This window comes from Drosophila santomea, chromosome 3R (assembly GCF_016746245.2).
Source record: "Drosophila santomea strain STO CAGO 1482 chromosome 3R, Prin_Dsan_1.1, whole genome shotgun sequence".
NCBI classification, from domain to species: Eukaryota; Metazoa; Arthropoda; class Insecta; order Diptera; family Drosophilidae; genus Drosophila; species Drosophila santomea.
Window position 1 is genome coordinate 21,998,537 of NC_053019.2, and position 19,512 is coordinate 22,018,048.

At 45.5% G+C, this 19,512-nt stretch overlaps 1 protein-coding gene across 1 annotated transcript in view; it reads right to left on the reverse strand.

Annotated features, from left to right (window-relative positions):
- Nucleotides 1–19,425, reverse strand: part of LOC120454615 — a 38,784-nt gene extending 19,359 nt beyond the window's left edge. The window contains exons 1-13 of the mRNA XM_039640078.2: nt 19,276–19,425; nt 18,753–19,010; nt 18,473–18,689; nt 18,282–18,411; nt 14,660–15,331; nt 13,610–14,221; nt 9,825–10,148; nt 8,849–9,768; nt 6,313–7,101; nt 4,708–5,310; nt 4,435–4,618; nt 1,166–1,443; nt 149–697 (exon numbers count right to left, since the gene is read on the reverse strand). Of these exons, the coding sequence (XP_039496012.1) occupies nt 149–697; nt 1,166–1,443; nt 4,435–4,618; nt 4,708–5,310; nt 6,313–7,101; nt 8,849–9,768; nt 9,825–10,148; nt 13,610–14,221; nt 14,660–15,331; nt 18,282–18,411; nt 18,473–18,689; nt 18,753–19,010; nt 19,276–19,349 (5,610 nt within the window). The 5' untranslated portion in view covers nt 19,350–19,425. The remainder of the gene's footprint in view (nt 1–148; nt 698–1,165; nt 1,444–4,434; nt 4,619–4,707; nt 5,311–6,312; nt 7,102–8,848; nt 9,769–9,824; nt 10,149–13,609; nt 14,222–14,659; nt 15,332–18,281; nt 18,412–18,472; nt 18,690–18,752; nt 19,011–19,275) is intronic.
- Nucleotides 19,426–19,512: the final 87 nt, after the last annotated feature.

The window sequence follows — 19,512 nt, forward strand, 5'->3', positions numbered from 1 at the left end:
CAGTCGGAAAAATGGCCAAAATATGTTGAACATTTTCCAATGGCTAACGCAAATACATAACAATGGTTTTTAACACGGATATTCCCTACTCATACATCCCTTTAAAATCAAGCTGAAATGAGAGAAATGTTTCTCGGAGTGTACTCACCGTCAGACAGTATATGACCAGCGGCTCGAATAGCTTTATAAGCCGGACAGAGTCGCCCGCCGGCGGAGTGGGTGGCTGCAGGCCGTGCACAAAGAGCATGCCCATGTCCTGGAGTGGGCCGACATCGATTGGCTGGCGAGCGTCGCCTGATGCCCCTCGCTGGGATACCGCCAGCGCTGGTTTTGAATTTATTGTTGGCAACAATGTGGTGCCGGCGCCATGACCCCTGTCCTTGGCCGCAAAGTAGGGACGTATGAAGGCGGCATGGTGGCCAATTCCACTGCCATTTTCACCGATGGCCGATGCCTGCAGCCGCACTTGGCTGGCATAATTTTGGGCGAATAAATATTTCAACAGTTGCCGCAGACATGCAACGCACTCGGCGGGCGCATAATTTATGAGCCTGGTCAAATAGTGGAGTATTTCTTCGATTAATTTCAGCTCCGGTGGCGAAGCACTCGCCATGCCCTCCAGGCACATGCTCAATGCGTTGAGGCAGGTTTTCAGGAGACAAATTAATAAGCTGCCGGCTTCCTGATTTATGGTTATCTGGGCAGGAGAAATAGAAAAAAAAATGTAGTTACTTATCCAGCAGGTGGAGGAGTAAGTGGCGGGTGCAGTGTGGTGGCAACCTAATGCAACCCGCACATTAAGTCACTCCAAGTGTAGAAGTTTTCTGTTTGAGCTGCGAGTGGTAAAAGTCAAGTGTGGATGCTACGTTGGCTGCATTTCGTCGCGGGCTGAATTTTTACAACTCATTGCCATTGCCGCGGCAGCGCTAGAAAGTGTTGCATATAAAACGGCGCATTGCGCTGTACGTGCATCCAACTGCAGCTCCATCTCCATCTCCATCAGCAGCTGCATCTCGAACCGAATCCTGGGATGCTGGGATGCTTGGGTTCTGAGATGCTTGGGAAATCTCAGTGCACGTGCCGCGCAACTTTTGCCATTTCGGCGCCACCAGCGACTTAATGGCGGTTCCCGGCTCGGAATCTGCGAGTCCGTGGTCTGACTTACCTTGTAGCTGTCATTAGCACCTCTTAAAATGTTGTAAAGTTTCATGTAAACGTAATCGCCGGCAAAGTAACCCAGTGCCTGATGGGATGCCGCTGGCTGTTCGCGGGCAAAGAGCTCGCTCTTGGGCGGCTTGGAGCTGCTGCTCCCCGACTGGGATCCAGTGGTGGGTGGGCGCTGATTGGTGACCAGGTGATAGTAGATGTTCAGCATCTTGACGCTGTGACGCAGCAGAAAGTCCAGATGGGCGGTGTTCGGCTCACCTGAGCTCAGCATGGCACCTGCAACGATGCAATGATGCAATGATGGGTGGCGGTGGCAGTGGCGGGGCTTATTAATGGCAAATTAAGTGATCCCACCTGGGCTAATTGTGTTAAAATGCAAACGAGCTCTTAAAATTATACAAATGCGGCGTAATTGCAGCTCACAAAATGAAAAACGCATTAATGGATTTGCAATTGAAAAATGCACGATTCAATGGGATTGCCATGGCGATATACACGTTTATGTGGATATGTGTATATACGAGTATGTGGGATCGGTAAAGGCGGCAAAATAATGTGAAATTAAAACAAAAATTGCATAGGTAACAAGCGGAAAACGCTTCAAAGTATGCTATGATTTATCAGCGTTAATTAATGTGAGTGTGTGCGCGGCACGCAACATTTCAATTTATGTGTCAACAATGCATTGCAATGCAACAAACGTTCAGTATTCGTATTCAGTGGCAATAAGCAATATATATTTGTATTTGGCGGCTGCAAAAGGAAATGGCAATGCAAAAAATTACTATTTGCAAATAAATTAAACTGTATGCGCATAAATATTTATAAAAATTAAGTGTTAAGGGAGCCATTTAAAGAACCCCTTCGGGTGCCACAATGTGCAAGTGGATAGCCTGCAGTCCCGCATCGCCGTTTGCATTACATTTACTAATTAATTGAAAATTGCGCACAATCGCAATGAGACGCCGCCATTCTTCCGTTACCAATTTATATTTATTTATCGCACATTTCAGTTATTTTTCCCAGTTTTCCCAGTTTGGCGCCAGGTCAGCGTTCGATTATAAGGCCACACCACAGAAAGGTAGTGGGAGTTCCGCTCACGATATGTAAGTAGATGAATTAAACCGCACCATATTACAAGTCTATACACGAACAATTGTGATAAATGATTCCCTAGGGCTCTTAAAACTCATTTATTATTATCGGAAGCTTCAAGCTTGCTACAACTCAAACTCTCATTCATTAAATTCTAACGTAATCATCTCAAAAATTCATTGAAATTAGAGAAGCAAGCTGCACTTTATTCGGTATGCAACATTGCATACAACCAGAGGAGCGGAAATTATAAATATTTGCAATCGAGTAATGTATATAGAAAAATAAATAATGTTTGTATTATTTACCAAGACAAATTGTATTAGTTTACACTTAATATCTTCATCTACGGGGTTTTTAGATGTTGCTGCACTACTAAGACCTACATAACTACAATCACATGCCGCGAAATCCAATGGATTGCAGGTGGCCCTATGGCTTTAAGCCATCGGTGAACTGTGAATTTACATGGGTCACAATTAAAGGATTTCGCTGGCTGTTTGTTTTGGTTCCGGGCATGAATTGAAAACTATTTGCATACATTTTGGCAACTGTCAAAACTTATCATGAAGCGCACGCAAGAGTGTCGGAAAACATTTGGCGATTCTGTTTTCAAATCGATGTCCAGATATGCGAGGCACACGGATACATAGACACACGGATACGGATACAGATACACGGATACGCGTATACACGGATACACGGATACATAGCCACATAAGTACGAGCGGCTTAAATATTAAATTGTTGAATGCACATTGCATGCAGGCGGCACAAATGCGAATGCAAATTCAAATGGGCATGGCAAGTGTTCTAGTTTAGGGTAAAAGGGATGGGAGTTTGGCAGCAGCCGGCGTCACTGACACAAAAATTGTTTAACATTTAATGGTTTATTAATAATTTAATTACTTTTTGATTATGGTGGATTACATTAGCGCGCAGCAAATACGCGGCCAGCATGATAAATAATGAAGCGTCTGTCGCCATTCCCCATCCTTTTGCAACACAATGTCCTAAAATTTATGGCATCCTAATGCATGCGATGAAGTGGGGAGGTTGAGTTCGATGTGAAATGCCCTAATGAAATTGAGTTGAAGTTTGGTTTTCTGTTAGCATTTTTTGCTCCATTCCAGGAATAAACATTTCGCAAATTGAATTGAAATGTTTATTACTGAACTGTGTGCATAACTGTTGTTGATGTTGCTACAGTTGCTGGTTTTTTTTGTAGCTGCACTTTGTTAATAATGCTGTTCAGAATTATTAAATTAAAAACGTTTAGTTGCATGGCAAAAAAGTGTGAGAATAAATGCGGAATGCAGTTTTAGCTTTTAATGCTAGTCAGTGTGGTCGTAAGCCTATTAAGTGCAACATTTTGGTACTTTTTAATCAAAAACATTAGATTGAAAAATGCGACCTAATAATACACGCCAGAAATAATGCTTTGCCTTATATGCAGGCACATCTGTAGAAACCACACCAATTTAATGATTTATATAGTTAAAGTGTATTTTAAAGTCGTCCAAACTGCCATTTGTATTGGGTTTCGACATAGTTAATTGCCTATTTTTTGGTAGCGAAATATGCATTAAGTGCAACGGAAATTTAAAACCATTTATGCTAATTTCCCCTTTTTCTTGATTAAATTTAAAAATAATAACATCTAAAAAAATAGACTGCGCCCAGTCACTTACACCGCAGCATGAAAATATTTATGCAAATCTATTTAATGACAAACAATTAATTAAAATGATTTATGCAAACGTTGCCACAGCATTCATTACAGCATAATGCAATTAAATATGCAGTCTGAGACTAAAAATTACTGCTTTTGTAATTCCATTTAAATTAAATTAGCCAAACGAGCCGCAAAGCGTCGACTGCGTACGGCCCAGTCAAATAAATCCAATAAATATCGGAAATATCAGAAATATCAGAAATATCGTGAGGGCATTCAGACGGACCAGAGAAATTATCAGCCACAGTAACCAAGCTAGCCAAGAATTAATGCGGCATTTGAATGTGAATGTCGGTTAAGATGGTTGGAAATTGGGAAATTGGTGGATATGGATATGGAGATTGGGTATGGGTTTGGGTTTGGGTTTGGGATTGGCGCTGGGCCAGCAAGGAAATAACAGAGTAACCCCTTTTGTGATCCGCAGGCAGTCCACTCACCTGCCATTAATTTGCCCATCACATCAATCAAATCGGTCTGGCAGCCGAGGTCCGCAGCAGTTGCATTGTTGTAGTAGGCATAGCTAATGCAAATTTCAACGAAATTGAATTCCAGCCAGGCCTGTTGATAGTCCACGAAATTGAAGTGCCTCAGCAGGACTCGCAGCGCGTAAATTATGCCAAACTGTAAAGGGAAAATTTAGGAGATGGTTTGGTTGGGTCGATTCACTGCGATTTGGTGGCTCCGTTCGATTGGCAAACACAAATATTTACCTGCACATTTTTATCATTCAGCGTCATCAATTTATTTGTCAAGCGATACAAAACTTTGGCCAAAACTTTTTCCTCCTGCGCGATTTGACGTTGGGACGCGGATGCCAGCGCAAAAACATGCCCCTCGGTGATGCCGATGCCGTAACTTGCCTCAAAGTAGGCCGACGCCGCGGAGACTGCCGCTGCGGATCCTCCGGTTGAGGCAGATGTCGATGTGGAGGAGCCGGACGTGCTGCCAGTTTCGGGGTGGCTTGTGGCTGAGTTGAAGGTGGCCAATGCATCCAGCTCAGCCAGAGGCGGCACAATCGTCGAACTGGCCCGGAATAAATTACGCAACGTCACGGACATGCTGCCAAATATGCGATAGTCGAAAAAATCCCACAGCAAATTGAAATTAGTTTGTTGAGTTTCCACATTGACGTTGCTATTGCCTTCGATATCGACTCCTTCGCCTCCTCCTCCTGCTGCTCCTACTCCTTGGTCCTGCGATGGATCCTGGCGCGCCGTTTGCATTATAAAACGGCAAAGACAGCAGGCGGCGTGTTCCCGCACCCGCGCATCATCGTCGCCGAGCAGATGTAAAAGTTCAGCCAGAAACTGCGCCTGCAAGGGGACAAAGTGCTTTTGAGTCAGTTGACGGCACGTTGTAAATCAAAAAGTGAGCCAAGTTTTCATTATGCAGTTTGGCAGTTTCGAATGCCCGTGCAGATGCGGTTTGCCCAGTCGATTTGGCCCGCAAGGTAGAACACTGAAGAAAATGGCCATCGGCATGAAAAGCCCACCATTGATTGGGATCGATTTGAAAATACGTACGATATTATATATAAATGCACGAAATATTAAAAAAACTATTTAATTTCATCACTTAATATAATAAAATTATTAAATTAATATTTAGTTTTTTTCTTGCAAAATTATTATTTAGTTTAAGTGTTTTCAACGCCCATCGAAAAATGCGGGCTACCAAGTTTTGAACTGTGCGAAAACACAGTCAACCATAATTGCAACTACGTTTGGAATACGAAATTCAAAGCTCCATCAATAGATGTGAATGTAGGCACACATTTAAGCTCTTTTTATGCTATTACATTTTCTCGGTTTGATTCAGTTTGATCCGTCTGTCGTCCTTTGGCGCAATTGTTTGCCGACTCTACTCGAGTTGATGTACGTTTTCCCTCACAGTGCCATTTAGTAAATTGCTTAGCTTTGTCAAAATAATAAATAAACAAATATATGTGCGAGCTGGTGCCACGAAAACGAAAACCCCCCAAAGCCCAAAGCCAGTCCGTCAGGCTGTCAGTGGTACCGTCATTCTGGATTCGGTATTCCGTATTCGGCACTCGGCAGGATGCGCTCGCAGTCTCTTGCAGAATGCACAAAGAGCCCGGCCACACACTTGAGTGCACAAATGTTCAATAAGAGTTCTCAGAGGAGCGCCCCCGTCCCGGCACCCGAATTGCCTCGGATGCTCCAGTTGCTCCAGTTGCTCAAGAGAGCTGGGCGAAAACACACTCGTAAAATAATCTGCACAATAAACAAGCTGGCGAGCGGCGGTTGGTGGACTGCCAGGGGGAACGGCTGTAATAAGACGATTTAGCTGCTTACCTCATAAGTGCAGACAATGTCCTCGCCCTCCGCATCTCGTCCAGCGTGGCAGACACTGCCGGCATCTCTTGGCGGCCACTTGGAGTCCTGGTTCATGGCGCCGCTGTTTTTGTTGTCGATGGCACAACGAAAATTTGCGTAGTACGACCGCAGCAGCACGTAATTTAAATTCGAAATAACTTCGGCGTATTTATTCTGGACCAGCCAATATTTATTGTGATGGCAGAGCCGTAGTTTGCTCAAGAGCAATTTCGGTGAGATGGCAAACACACAGGAAGGCTCCACTGCTGTATCGGAATTGGGATTGGGAATGGGTTCAAGATCGGGCTCATTACCCGACTGTCCAGTGCCGGTGCTATTATTCTTCTGCTGCTGCCGCATGCCAGTCGATTGCAATTGGAAATCATTCAAAAGAGCAGCCAGTAGCTCATCATTATCAGTGGCCGAGGAGTTGGCACATGTCCCGGCATCGTTAGGATGCCTTTGTTGCTTCTGTTGACTGCTTAAGGCATTATCCTGGTCCTTTGCAAAAGTTTGTTGGCCAAATGTTTGCGCCTGGCCCGAACGCTTTTGTTGTCCACTTGAATGTCGTTGCAGGTCCTGCTCCAGCTTCTGGTTGTTCTCCTCCTCATCCTGCTGCTGCTGCTGCTCCTTTTGCTGCTGCTGCTGCTGATGAGCATGATAATGACATGGCGGCTCTGTCAAATATTTGGACACCACATGCGGAAATATCTTATCGAATGCATTCAACGCTTGTATAACCACTGTGTGGATCTCGTCCTCAAAGCCCTGCAATAAGTGGAGAAGAGCAAAAAGTTTTCGGCTAAATTTCTTTATACAGGATCTCAAGAACAGGCATAAGACGGCCACAGCCAAAACGAGACGTTGGCTAAGCGAATTTCTGTTTTATTGTTTGCACAAGCAAAAACTTTTCCACAATCACACAGTGGCCAGCTCTCGGGCATCCCTTCCCTCCTTTACCACCCTTCCCACCCTGCCCACCATCCGGGCATCCATCTGAAAGTGTGTGCATTTTTAACGAATCCCTAACAAGCTTTTCCTTGCTGCAGACCCGGCCAAAGGGCTATTGTTATCAAAGTTGCTTTGCCTTTGGCCCCGGAATGGCCTGGGATGGCCAGCTTCAGGGAGGATCTTCCCGTTTACCATCCGCATTCTCATTCTCATTCTCATACTCATCCTCATTCCGATCCCCATCCCCAACAATCTCTATCTCGTTTTGGCTCCAATTTCGGTATGCTGGCAAGTGCCATTGAGACGGATTTGCAGCCATTATATAGCAGGCATCTAATGTGATTTTCAGCTAGCACGTCTTGCGTCCCATGCCCATTCCCATTCCCATTTCACTTCCTCCTCATCTGAGCGTGCATCTCGCTGCAACAACATTGCATAATCAAATTGCACTTTTGGGGAGGCCAACAGCCAGCAGCAATTTAAATGTTCGGTGCTGGCCACTAAATTATTGAATTCAATAAGAAACCATCCCCGCATCGGAGCCCCAACTTCCAACTTACTGCCACGGCCAATCCCCAGACAGAAATCAATGTGCAACTTATGCGCACATTCTGCATACCGGAAGGGTAAGCTGGGCAAGATGGGGAATGGGCATGGTGGTAAAGTGGAATGGTGGAATGGTGCGGTGATGGGAATGAAAAGATGGGAGAAAGTAAGATGGCAACGGATGCGCGCTGCTCCCTTTAGGGGCATTTGCACTTGCACATTGCGAAGGCGATAAGAATTTTCTTTCTTATTTTCAAATGAAAAACAACCAACCACACAAAATGCCGCCGGCTAAGCTCCAACTGCAACTGGCTTGGCTTGGCTTGGCTTGAGTTGGTGGCCGGAGTTGGAAAATATTCAAAAGGCAGCAGCCATTGATATGGACACGTGTCCGTGTCCGTGTGTGTTTGCCTGCATGTGTTAAAATATGTTAGCTTGATGGTTTAACATAGAAAAAAGTACAGCGAAAAGGTGGGGGCGCATATTTATAGATATAGAATGTTTGCTCAGAGGGGAAAATAGAGGGCGGACTTCGCTGCTGCCACATAATAATCCGGGCCAGTCGAAGATGGAATGCTCTGGGAATTTGGAATTTCCAAGTGAAATTCTTCAATAACCATTTTTTCTGTGAACAAACTTCGTTATTTTTGCGTTATCAAACGCACTGATAAGAAGAATGTGCGTTATCTATAGTTTAAAGCCAAAACCATCATCCTAATCAAGACTCTAAACCTTACGCAGAGTAAAGCAAATAGTCGTACAACATGGCGTGTGCGTTATGCAAACGCAGGGGAGAAAATGGAGTAGTGAAAGGAGGAAGGAAGGAGTGCATGTGGGCGTGCTATGACAAAGATATAGCGCCAGATATACAAAGCGGGTTAGCATACATGTAATGTAGCTTACCATTAACCAGGCACCGGCAGGTGGGAGGTACCCATTAAAGGAACTCGCGCCAGAGTGCCCCCGGCTATGAAACACTTTGTGCGAATATCGTATGTGGGACTATCGACGCACTCACCTTCAGCAAAATGGCCAGCAAGTGTTGCAGGCCAAGACCACGTTGCAGATCCAGCAGCAGACCAGCCCCACTGGATTGCAGGAAGTTGCCCACGACCTGCTGGACGCCACCTCGCAAGATGGGATCGCAGTGGTCATGGAAGAGCAGGATATCCGAAAGCTTCTGATGATCTTGAGGTGGAGAGTTTTCAGTGTTTGAAGTGGTTCTGAATGCTCCTGCACGACTGCGCGTTGACTTGGTGCGCTTGGGTGGACGTGGAGGCATGTTCAATGGAGGCACATCCTCAACTGCTACTGTGGGTCTATACGAACTTCCCACGATCTCGGACTTGGAGAGTTTCTCTGCCGATCTCTTTGCAGATGACGATGAGCTAGTGCCTTCAAGTAGGAGAACTGAAGCGTCTGCACTGCGACTTAGGGTGGGCGTTGCTGACTGCAAGTATGCTGGACAGGTGCTGGGCCCAAAGTGATCGTCTTTAATGTCCAGCAGAAGCAGGCTCTCCTCCAGGCTAGTCTCAACCAGACTACTATCCATCGGTGGCTTCTCTCCGCCCACCTGAGAATTGTCGCTGCTCTGCGGACTCGAAACTTGTGTGCTATCACCACTTCCAGTACGTGAGGTGGCCTCCTCCAGCAGCTGCAGTTCCTGCTCGCTAATCTCCAGGCTGAGTTGAAGAATCCTCGGTGACAAACGCACACATTGGGCAATCACGGCCAAGGAGAGGCTCTTGATGGACACTCTGCTGATGCTATCGGACTGCAATCCCGCCGCCTGTCCACTGAGCAGAAACCGAGCTGCCACCAAGCGAGCGGTATAGTACACCAACGACTGCTCCAGGATGCTGCCAATTTTCATGGTGATCAGGGCACGACCGACAACTGTCTGCCGGAGCGGCGAGTTCTCCACTAGAAAGGGATTAGCTGCAGAGATAAAGCTTCTAATTAGTGTCTCCTAGGTGCGACAGCTGGCGACTTACCGTTGGGCGTGCCACGCAGCTGCGGTGTTTCGGGCTTAGAGGCTGCCACATCGACGGCCGGAGCATCCATCATGAGGGCTGTGGAGGCTGTGTGGGAGGCGGTTATCGAGCAGGAGTCCTCCACCGGCGTGGGCGTCTCCGCAATCGAGGGCTGGCGTTCCGGCGGCTCCAGATTGCTGCTGGCCAAGGAGCTGAGCGAGAGCGTGAGCGAGGCCGTCGAGATTGCATCCGATTTGTCGGCGGGAGCGGAAGTGGAGGCGGACTTGGTGGGCGTGGACTTAGAGCCGCTTGATTGACGAAAGAGCTTACTGACCGACTCCGAAGCTGGAAGCACAAAAGCCACGAGAGTTAGAGCGCTCCGTCGAAGGTCTAGTAGATAACTTGGTTTGACACTAATGCCAGCAATGGCGTTGGCTAATTTGCGGCCACTCCAGACGGCCAATTACCCGGCACATTCGTCTATCGTGGCAAACTTTGTGAGCCATGAGGGCACAAGTATCTGGCTAGGATGTATGTGTGTGTGGGGGGAGGTAAAACCGCTGAAACTATTTTCCTAGCTACTTTTTATGTTGTACTATTACCTTGACGCCGCGGGCAAACTTCCCGGTTCTCCATCTTGTATTGAAAATTAATTGAAAACTTCAATTTCATGGAAAGTACGAGCATAGTGCAGCCACTCGCTTCCCTCACTGACCACTTAAGTGGGTTAAAAATGGCTGCATCTTTTAGATGCACTTGTTGTGGCTTTCCCTGTCGTAGTTGTTGTTCTTTGTTATTGTTCTAATGGATGTTCCGGCCGCATGCAAGAGATGTAAAAATTAGAGCAACCACGATTCCACGACTGCGGCCAACGGAAGCAGCAGAGCACTTTATGGTCAGAGTGCTCGCATGTATTGTGCGGGGCAGATAAACTACCGAGGAAGCCTGATCAGTGTTTCAGAGCAACACAACCTTTATGTGAGAGTGGTAAGCGCATCAAAGTGGTTACAATTTGCTTCGCTTTAATCGAAACAGACTGTTTTTTACATTCGAAAGCATTCTCTCCATATGCTAAAACCCCATAGCAGATCAGAGTTAAAGCAGCACATCTGGCACTTAACATGTAATCCCACATCTAAAAAACTGATTTACCAAAAACCAGCAATTTGAATTATCCCTCAAATTAGGTAAAGCTGGGTGCTCATAAAAGCACCCAGAAATCAGGGATTTCAGCATGCAGTTTTATGCAACTTTCATGCTCATACACTCGCCGGTAATTATGTTTGGGGTTGGCTGGCATTTTATGCTTTAATAGCTTCGCCTCCATAAAAGTGAAAATGGCAGCAGCTCCGCAACTTCGGTCGAGTGTTTTCCTTTTATTATAAAATCACGCTGAAAACGCAAACAAAAAATGCAGCACACAAAAATGGCAAATACAACTTTGAAGCGCATAAGCAAAAAAAAAAAGGAGCGAAACCCCAAACTAGGCGACAATGAAAACCGCGTGGGAAACGCGCGCTCCGGTCGGAAAAAAACGCGGGGAGGACCGTGAAGCGATGGTTCCATGGCTGCTACTTTATGCGCGCCACACGGACGGGTAAAACCTCTCCGCCTACCAGCACACATGCAAATGTTTTTTACTGCTCAAGTTACATATGTGGATGCAGCGAAAGGGTATAAAAAATAGCAAACATACAGCGAAGGGCACGACCAAGAGAGGCAAAAAATTGTATATGAATATAGGATAACGTGGCTGGCCTAAACAAAACGAAAGACCGAACTCGCTATCTGCTCTTAAAGCTAGTAAGCTGATTAAACTATTTACCCTATTGCTATTATAATATGCATTTAAACATTATTGCTATCAATTTCTGACTGAGATTCCGTACAGCCTACCTTAATTCCTTTCAAACTAAAAGCATTCAAGGAAGCTTCTATTAAAAGCCCAGATCGCAAGGCTATGTCGCTGGAGTACTTCCAAGAGTATACTAATCGTCGGGGCTGTAGTGCAGATAAAGACGGGCGGATCTGGCTGCGGCTTCACATATCTGAGCGCACATATAGTCCCAGATATATGTGTACATATTTATAGAAACAAAAACAAACAAGCGGCAATAACTACCGCGGACGGACGGGGAAGCAGCGCAAAAAGGCTGATAGCGCATAAGTGCACAATAGCAAAAACAACTAATGCGGCCCAGAAAGGATAACAACAACAACAAGAACCACAACGACGGCAGTAACAACAGGCGGTGGGCAGGACGAAAATAAAAAGGAGCCAAGCGCGGAGCAGGCAAAGTGCAGCAACTGATGGCTGGCTCCTCTCGTTTTGGCCGACTGTTCCTGGCAATGCTAAATAAACCCGTACACACACACACAACACACACTGCACACACCCGCGCCGAAAAAATATATATGTATATGTACACGTTTACGTATACTGTGACACAACATGTAAGCTTGCATACATGCAATTTGAGTAACCGCATTTTATCACGTAACCCATTTGTCTTAACCACTTTGTTGCCAACTTGCAGTGTGATGCTTTGGCCAAGTGGCAGTGGCGGCACAAGAAAACCAGCAATGAGGTTGGCGTACTGGGTCGTGCGGGAGGGGGGTGCAAAGCGGGGAGTTTTGGGGCCATCGCACAGCGCAAATGCATTGCCATGTTTCAAGCTTAATCCGCATCCCTCGCACAGACTTATACACACAAGAAATGCCGGATTTAAGCCCAACATTTACGTCAAGTGGATGTGGGTTTTTATACGCACCCCAACTCGTCCTTCGCCCATCCAGTTGTCTTCGTGCAACCTCCCCCAACCCCCCCTTGCCAGGACTCTGTGTGCCCCGCCCACAACTCATTCGCTTAATTAGTACTTCCGGCTCAGTGCAGTACATTTCCTTTGTTTATTACTAGCCTCCACCCCCGCGCACTAACTAACGACAGGACATGGGTCTGGCATCATGTCTGCCAGTCGTCGTCCCTCTTCCTCCATTTCCATTTATAGGTCAGGGGAAAAGTGTGGCATTCTTATGGTGCTCCTTATTCCGAGTCGAGCGATTTAAATATTGCAACAAATTATATCACCGATTGATTGCTGTATCAATTGGGATCGAAAAGTCAGCAAACAGCATTAGAGTCGAGGATGTAGGGCTTTGTTTGCCCACGTCAACTGAAGACACTGAAGCTGACAACAAGATGCATCTTAGGTGCACAGAGAAAAATTATGGTAAAAATTAAGTTTAAACTAATAATATTAAGTATTAAAACCAATGCTAAAATGAATTGAAAAAGGAAATCAATTAAGGTCAACTTTCCGAACTCAAGGAAAACAAGCTTAAGATAACCAAACTATAAAGGTTTTTTAAAACTCAATGGTAGATTATTTCGATAAAATTGATATTTTTAGAGTTACATCCTTCCTCTTCAGAAGGCGAGATCCTTGTGCACGAATTGCCTAATTTCACTCGACAACTCGGCAACAATTACGCTTCATTAATTCGCAAGTGCAATTGCCTTGGCTGCGAGTCACGTCTGCAGCGCTGTCGCAATTATGCAAATAATGCCATCGAATTCCACCCGAATATTGCAAATAGATGCGCAATTGTTTGGCGCAAAAAAAAAAAAAACAAAAGGCGAAAGTCAAAAATGTGGGCGAAATGGGATTTGGTGGCGACTGCGGTAGACCGTGAAATGCAATAACATCAAATGGAAATAGTTTTGAACTTAGTCCGCTAACTTTGAACTCTGCTAATGAAATATTTGCAGGGAATGGAATATCGTATCATAGTTATGGCTGGCTCACCTGCATTGGAATGCGACAGCAGATTGTTGAAGAATGTGCCAATTGCTGTTGCATCCCCGGATTCCACCGTATCATCCGCCGTTGGATGTTGCTGCTGCTGCTGTTGCTGTTGCTCTTTGCTGCCGGCAATTGTGATTTCGGCCTCGAAATCGATGCTGTTGAAAGATTCATTGTCGATGTCACTCAAATGCTGGGATTTGTCATCGCTGCCGGCGAGCAGATTCTGCAGAGATGACTGATGCTGCGGTTTAGGCAGCCCCCCGACATCGGCATCAACATCAATCAGTATATCGTCCTGCGATGTTGCTGCAACTCCTGCTCCTGCTGTTGTTGCGGGCAATTTCAATGCCGCTGACAGCGCCTGTTGTTGTTCATTTAGTTGCGACAGGGTTGTAAAGTCATCACACTCGGCACTCAGCAGCTCCATGTCGTCGTCGTCGTCATCGTCATCATCATCATCATCATCATCCTCCGCCACGATGCCATCATCCTCGTCCCGCTGCTGGCGGTGTCCTTGCCCCTGCTTGTCCTCATCCGAGGCAACGCATTCGCTGATGCTGCGTGCGGCATTTCTAATGTGGCAGCGCTGCTTCGTTGACTCCGGCTCTCCCCCTGGAAAATGCAAAAATGGTGTGGGCATGAGTACTGTGGGTATGGGTTAGCCTTACAATTTGTGTAAATATTTGTGCAGGATTCCGCTGGCGGCAAATGCAAATGCAAATTTGGCCTGACCTCGTTCCTGCATGTGCCGCCGCCTAAAAGCATGCACTAATAATTTTCATATGTGCATTGTGTGTGGGCGTCTCCATCAGCCTGTGCAATTGCTCAATTTTCTTGATTTCGGCTTGGTCTGTCTGTTGGTTCCGTCCATCCGCCCGTCCGTCGACCCCCCACGGTCCTCACTGTCCTGCCCCGCCCGCCTGTTGTCCCACAGTTGCTCTGATCCTCTGTCAGCATGTCACATTTCCACATGACTGCGCGCACACACTCCCAAACGCAAAGGCAAACCCACAAACCATCTCGACTTGCATTCTGCCTTATTTGCCATACCTTCATCAGCGACGGAACTTGAAGCCTCGGTCGTGGCATCTTCCCCAGCATTAATTCCCAGCGAGCTGTTGTCAACCTCGACTTGCTGTTGCTGCTGACGCTGATGCTGATGCTGCTGCTCTCGACACTTCTCCTGCTGCAGTTTTGCATTTGAATTCTTTTTCATTTGCATTGCAGTGGCCCCAGCCACCAGCTCATCCACATCCTGATCCTCATCCTCGAGCTGCTGTTGACTTGTCGCCACTTCGTAATTTTTCAATTGGAATATTTGATTCTTTAATGATTTCCTTCGCCGCAAATACTCATTGTGCTGCAGTTGTTGATTGCACAACAGCTGGCGCAAACTTTGCCCCAGACTCTGGCTACATTGGCCATCGGATGCGGCGTCCACAGCCTGGAGTATGCCGTTGATGACCTCCAGGGTGGCATTTATGATGGCGTGATTCGCTGTGTGCTGCGTGCTCAGCAGGTGCAAACAATAATCATAAATTTCAATAATTTGCCGACAGTCGGAGGTCGTTGTCTGCTGCTGTTGCTGCCTCTTGCCGGCCAAGGACTCGGAATCCTCGTGGCTATCGCCGGGATAGCCGCGTATGAGCTGTGGTAGCAGGAGGCGCAGCAGCCCCAAGGCTCCCAGCACGCTGTTCGCTTGCTGATCCGTCAGCAGGAGCTCTGCAAGAAATAATAGGGATAAGTTAGTTAATGGAGGGAAACTTACGGCTGCTCTTGATACAAATTAAAAACGCTCGGCAAACTTTTTGCGCAGCGTGTGCTGGCAATTCCAATTTGCTCAATAAGCAATAAGCAATAAGCGAGCTTCTGATACAGATACATTTACAGATAGCAATACCAATACCAATAGCAGTCGCAATACCAGATACCTTTACCCACTGTCTTTGGCGTTTGGCCGGCCAATTGCAGTTCATACTTCTTTCGTGTTCTTGGCAACTTTTCCCTCATATGTTTTGCAACAAATTGCCTCCAATTAAATTTATCTCGTTGAAAACTTTCCATCTGATATTTATAGACTCTGCACACATGGACAGACTTTCCACCACCCCAGCAACAAACCCACCCACTGGGACTGAGTCCTCGACCTCCCGCAGTTCTTGCTCTTGTTGTCTCCGCTTATTTGTCGTTTCATTACGTATACGCCACCAATCACAAAACGCCATGTTGGAAGTTTGTTACTCAATTAGTTTTCATTTTCTTCCTTTGGGGCGCAAAATTGAAAACACTTCTCGCCGGAGAAACTTTTTACATGGCCCTCATGGCAGCCAAGTGACTTTGCCGAGCACAACTTGCGGCCTGTTTCCATGTGTATCAATTAATTGCGGCAGAAGCCGCAAGAACTTTTTGCAAAATTGGCGAGCCCAAAACGAAAAGAGCAAAGGGAATGGGAATGGGCGCCTTCATGCTGGGCACGTTCGAGGACTGCAATTAATAGCCACCCGAATAGAGGTGTTTAGTTTGAGGCCTACTTACTGCAAATTGCAGAGTTGGAATCCAGTAATTCCAAAGTTTGGAGAGAAAAATGTTAACAAGTGCAGCTAACTAAATTAAATACAAATCATATAAATAAAATAATAATTATTTGAAGAATTCAGGAATTAAGATTCAGTTGAAAAATAATTAATTTTGCAGCTGTTGGACACTGCAAAAGCCCCAAATGAAGTCAAAATGAAAATAATAACTGTGACATTCTCGACAAGGTGAACAGCCTGGGGGCCATGGAGTACGCTTTCAAAGAGATCAGCAGCGGTTTCCAGATTCAAGATTATGAATTGGTCATTGTGCCATTTATACACAACTGCCACACAGTTGACATGGAAATAATTTGCACTTTTTGTTTAGCTCGGCATCAGTCAGTGGGCAGCATAAATTTTGCCAGCTCCCTTTTTGCAGCGTTGCCGGCATTGCTGGCCTCGTTCGGCTGGCATTTGTTTACAACGTTGATTATCCGCTTTAAAGCTGCACAGGAATGAATATCTGATTCAATTTCGCATGAATTATTGCATGGAAGTGTCCAAGTGCATAAATTTCATTTCGTCTACGGGCGGAGACAAACAAACGGAGATGGCGTGGGTGTGGCTTCTCAGGGTTTGGGATCTAGGATCCCGGCTCTGAGCTCTGCGTTCTGAGGTCTGAGCACCGTACTTTGTGTCTGTTTGTTGGGGCATGCCAGGAGTATGCCAGAACACAGGCAGCCCAAGTACTGTGATGGGTGCCCATAAAAAGAGGCGCCAGACTGTATAAGGATGCGCTGAAGAGCTGCCTGGCATTGTGCCTTTGCCGAGAAGTGGCATAAAGTTGACACAGGACTAGAAGACCGGTAGGCGGCTGGGAAAGGCGCAGAGCTAGGAAGCGTAGCAGGAGCTGAAGGAGTTGATTTGAAGGTAAACATTTGGACAAGAAAAGAGCAAAGTAAGAGTCAAGTCGAAGCTTAATTTATATGAACTTGGGCGAGGTCAGAATTTGGACTTTCATAAAGGTAGTCATAGCAAATGAATTAGTTTTCTCAGTCCGGCATATCACTTCAATTGTTTGCAAATGCCAAACAACGAGTTTCTCTGAGGTTTAAACTTAATTTTTTTTTGGACAACGGAGCTTATAAAAAGGCGATGGCAAATGTAACTATGGTGCATTTACCTCTTCGTCGACGTTTGCCAATAATATTTTCATGAAAATTCAATAAAAAATGATTTGTGTTTGCAATTTTTAAGCATTTTTGCATGGCTCACGTTGCCATGACTTTTGTTTTTGCCGCTGCAGTTATTGGCTGCAGTCCGCCAGTCAGCAAATGTTAAAATAAAAACTGCCCTCTATCGGTGCCTAAAATCAAAACAAATCTCGAAAAAATATTTGTGTGTATATTCGTACATTCGATGGCTCGACCATCGATTGCGCGTGGTAACCAACAGCAATGTAGAAATATAATTTATATCAACTGTCTAGTTACTTTTATTGTGCCACGCCCCCTCAGCGCCCACAGGCCACAGACAAACAAACCCATGCCTGTGATTGCATTCACAATGCGAGTTTGAATAAAACCAAAAACCATCTATACCCGCGCTCGCGTAGTTCGCAGTTCAATGGCTTTATATTTTGGTAAGGTATTTTTCATGGATTTGCGGCTTTTTAGAATATTAAAAATATTTTTTAGCTGCAGACCCAGCACAGACCTAACAATATTTATATATATATGCAGATCTATGTATGTGAGGCTTAGTATTTGCCCGTTACACGCTTTTTAAACACCTCTTTCATTATTGATGCGAATATAAAGAGCGTTCTGTTGGACAGAATGAGTCGTAGCGAAAGTGCGTTAAATAACTAACAGCGATAACACAGAATATTGTATTAGTGTATCCAAAACTGGGCAAACAATAGGGCAGTTATGAAGGCTAGGATATTGTTCAATTTAATGGTGTTACTCTTGGCGAAATAACAATAGGGGTTCAGAGTTTTGTAACAACTGTATCATTTTGATTTATGTATACAACATTTCAAATAGTAAATAACACCAAGTGAAATAAAATCGCTTTTCTTCAATACATCGTAAACTCTGGCTATCGTTGCTAGTAATGCTCAGGAAATTCATTTCCTATTTAAGCTGTCTTACCCATCACTTTGTTGACTCCATGTCTGGCCATGAGGCTTTTATTGCGCGCATTCTCAATAAGACTGATGCAGTTTTGGGCCGAACAACGACGCTTGACGGCACAATCGGAGCTAATATGGTCCAGAAAAGTCTGCAAATGCCAACAAACACTTAAGTACATAAATAAATAAGCTTAAGGTATATTGTTTTACCTCGAACAGTTTGCAGGATTCGCTGTCGCTGAGACCCTGTTGTATATGACGGCTAAAGTGCTTGACGAAGTCGCAGAGAGTTTCCTGGAGCAACGTCTCCTTGCGCTGGGAAATGGTGGTCATGCATTGGAGCAATCTCACGGCATACCACTTGATGTGTTTCTCCTTTATTTGTGGTGCATAGTACGAGAACAGGTTCAGGCAAATCCTCAGGGATCTAAGCAGAAAATTACCTTTTAAAAATTTTTTTGTTTTGGTTTTAAGATATTTGTTTCCTTACCTCTGGTTACCATTCCGCTTAATTTCACCATACAGATCCATAAGAATGCGACTGACGCGAGTTTTCTCGAGTGACCTCAGGATTTTGTTGAGGTTTTCCTCGGCGCTCATCCGGACCACGGAATCCACATCCTCGCAGAACAGCAGCAGGACATTGGTGGCCGTGCCGCAGTGGGCGGCATAGTTGATGTGCCCCGCCAGCGAGGGCGACATGATGCACTCGGCAATCTGCTGGAAGCAGGTGATCTTCTGCTTTTGGCTGTGGGAAATTGAGGTAATTAGGTTTTTGTACAGCTATGTGGCATGACGTCATAGCGGATGCACTTATTGCCCAATGTTGAACGAATGCTTTGGGTGGCTTTACCAGCTGGCAGGGTCATTTAAGGGGCAATAAACCCTGCGGAAATCACCTGGACACCACAATTTAATCAATATTGTTCCGTAATGAGCAACAAACTGTTGCCGGTCTCCTCCCCAAAACATTCGATGCAAGTGAAAACAATCAAATTAGTGTTGAGTCGCACCTGCATTCTGTATTCCGCAGCTGTTCCACGAAGCCAACGAACTTGTCGTAGGCACTGGACCTGGATTTGTCCATTTTTGCGTCCAAAATAACGCTTTAAAACGATTTTTAAAAATAAACAACACAGGAAAACATTGCTCTTTTGTTATGATTTCTATCAGCTGTAAGGCCAGTGTTACCAGATCTTTACCAGAACGCTTTTGACCAGCCCTGGTATCCAATTTGGCAATCGTTTAAT